General features: G+C 46.2%; 1 protein-coding gene across 1 annotated transcript in view; it reads left to right on the forward strand.

Annotated features, from left to right (window-relative positions):
* Positions 1-1,362, forward strand: part of LOC111971178 (zona pellucida sperm-binding protein 3-like) — an 8,439-nt gene extending 7,077 nt beyond the window's left edge. The window contains exons 2-6 of the mRNA XM_070446337.1: positions 49-247; positions 429-546; positions 738-820; positions 893-975; positions 1,224-1,362. Coding sequence (XP_070302438.1) covers positions 49-247; positions 429-546; positions 738-820; positions 893-975; positions 1,224-1,288 — 548 coding nt within the window. The 3' untranslated portion in view covers positions 1,289-1,362. The remainder of the gene's footprint in view (positions 1-48; positions 248-428; positions 547-737; positions 821-892; positions 976-1,223) is intronic.
* The last annotated feature ends 1,268 nt before the right edge of the window (positions 1,363-2,630 follow it).

The raw sequence follows: 2,630 nt of genomic DNA on the forward strand, positions 1-2,630 counted from the left end.
CACACTGCTGATAAACTAGAGCAGGGTCTGACTTGGAATGAGTATTAGACTGTTGCCTTGTCTTCGCAGACAACTGGCAGTTGGAGAGACCCAGCAAAGAGTACGTCCTTGGAGATAATATTAACTTTGAAGCTTCTGTCGTCCAGTTCTACCATGTGCCCCTCRGAGTCTTTGTGGACAACTGTGTAGCCACAGTCATCCCAAACACCAACACTGTCCCAAGATATGCCTTCATCGAGAACRGTGGGTGAGTATCCTTTGTAAGGTACTTGATCTAGTTCAAGGACTAATCGTTTGCTTTAATCTGCTAAGGAAAGCATTTCCCATTCCCTCCACCTGCCCACACTTCAGATCAACAGCCATCTTGAATGGCATCCCTCCAGAGTTTCAGCAGTGTAGGTAGCCTAATTTTGATTTGTGGCCTTCAGTTGTCTGGTCGACACCAAGCTGACAGGCTCCAGGTCCCAGTTCATACCTCGCACCATGGATGACACTCTCCAGTTCCAGATAGAAGCCTTTAGGTTTCATGCTGTGAACACTGGCTCAGTGAGTAGTTAATCCTGAGATCTTCTGCAAATTAGCTTCGGAATGTCCACATTTATAGAATTGGCAYGTTTGAGCTTCAATCATWAATTAAGTATAGTATGGCCAACATGACGTTGCTTTAAATTGGTGTCAAATCTACTAATTCATTTGTGGTACCAATGCTGAGACTTCAACACATGTCATTTCAACAGCTATACGTTACCTGCCTCCTGAAAGCCACAACTGCTTCAGCCCCTATTGATCATGAGAACAAGGCTTGTTCCTTCTCGAATGGGTAAGTCTGGGTATATATGGCAGGGTGTGCACTTTGCTTGTACGTGTACTATATGCAACACTCTCTTTTCAGTAGATGGCGCGAGGCCAGTAAGAAAGACCAGGTGTGTGGCTGTTGTGACACAGACTGTGGCATGAGAAGGGAACCGGATCCAGGTACATGTTCACTTCAGTCCAGTGTTGCTCAATCCATTCCTGGATGCCTCCCTGGGGTGCACATTTTTGTCRTACTCCAGTACCTAGGTACTTGAATCGCCTAAACCTTTGGCTAAATTGGCGGTCAGTGCTTGGCTGGAACAAATGTGCACCCACTGAGTCACCCAGGAATTGACTGAGAAACAATGCTTTTGTGAAGTTTGATTCTTCTGAATTCTCCTTATATAGACATGGTCTTCTGCTCTTAGGTTTCCAGTGGGAGCAGGACATTTCTGTTGGTCRTCTCAACATAAAGGAAAAGCTTCTTGACTGATGGCGTAATTCTCAACTGGACTGACTTTGCTGCCCAAATGCATTCTGGATGATAAAAAAATATATTGAGATTAAGGTTTTTGTCTTGTGCATTTTGTTCATTGACCAGCATGAGCTTTTGTAATGTGTAACACAGGTCTAAAAGGAAGTTCCTCAACTCCCTGATTCTGTATCTTGGAAGTTAAGATATAACTTGATTGCTGACATAATGTTTAGGTACGAAACTCAGCAAAAAAAGAAATGTCCCTTTTTCAGTACCCTGTCTTTCAAAGATGATTCTTAAATCTGATAACTTCACGATCTTCATTGTCAAATTTTATTAGTCACATCAAATCAAATGTATTTATATAGCCCTTCGTACATCGAAAGGCTATATAGCCTAAAACCCCAAACAGCAAGCAATGCAGATGTAGAAGACGGTGGCTAGGATAAACTCCCTAGAAAGGCCGAAACCTAGAGAGGAACCAGGCTGAGGGGTGGCCAGTCCTCTTCTGGCTGTGCCGGATGGAGATTATAACAGAACATGGCCAAGATGTTGAAATGTTCATAAATGACCAGCATGGTCAAATAATAAACACAGTTGTCGAGAGTGCAGCAAGTCAGCACCTCAGGAGTAAATGTCAGTTGGCTTTTCATAGCCGATCATTAAGAGTATCTCTACCGCTCCTGCGGTCTCTAGAGTTGAAAACAGCAGGTCTGGGACAGGTAGCACGTCTGGAGAACAGGTCAGGGTTCCGTAGCCGCAGGCAGAACAATTGAAACTGGAGCAGCCAGGTGGACTGGGGACAGCAAGGAGTCATTATGCCAGGTAGTCCTGACGCATGGTCCTAGGGCTCAGGTCCTCCGAGAGAATTATTGAGAGCATACTTAAATTCACACAGGACACCGGATAAGACAGAAGTACTCCAGATATAACAAACTGACCCTAGCCCCCCGACACAAACTTCTGCAGCAAATATACTAGAGGCTGAGACAGGTGGGGTCAGGAGACACTGTGGCCCCATTTGATGATACCCCCGGACAGGGCCAAACAGGAAGGATATAACCCCACCCACTTTGCCAAAGCACAGCCCCCACCCATCTAGAGGGATATCTTCAAACACCAACTTACCATCCTGAGACAAGGCCGAGTTTAGCCCACAAAGATCTCCGCCACGGCACAAACCAAGGGAGTGCCCCAACCCAGACAGGAAGATCACGTCAGTGACTCAAGTGACGCACCCCTCCTAGGGACGGCATGAAAGAGCACCAGTAAGCCAGTGACTCAGCCCCTGTAATAGGGTTAGAGGCAGAGAATCCCAGTGGAGAGAGGGGAACCGGCCAGGCAGAGACAGCAAGGGCGG

This window comes from Salvelinus sp. IW2-2015, linkage group LG13 (genome assembly GCF_002910315.2).
Source record: "Salvelinus sp. IW2-2015 linkage group LG13, ASM291031v2, whole genome shotgun sequence".
Lineage (NCBI taxonomy): Eukaryota > Metazoa > Chordata > Actinopteri > Salmoniformes > Salmonidae > Salvelinus > Salvelinus sp. IW2-2015.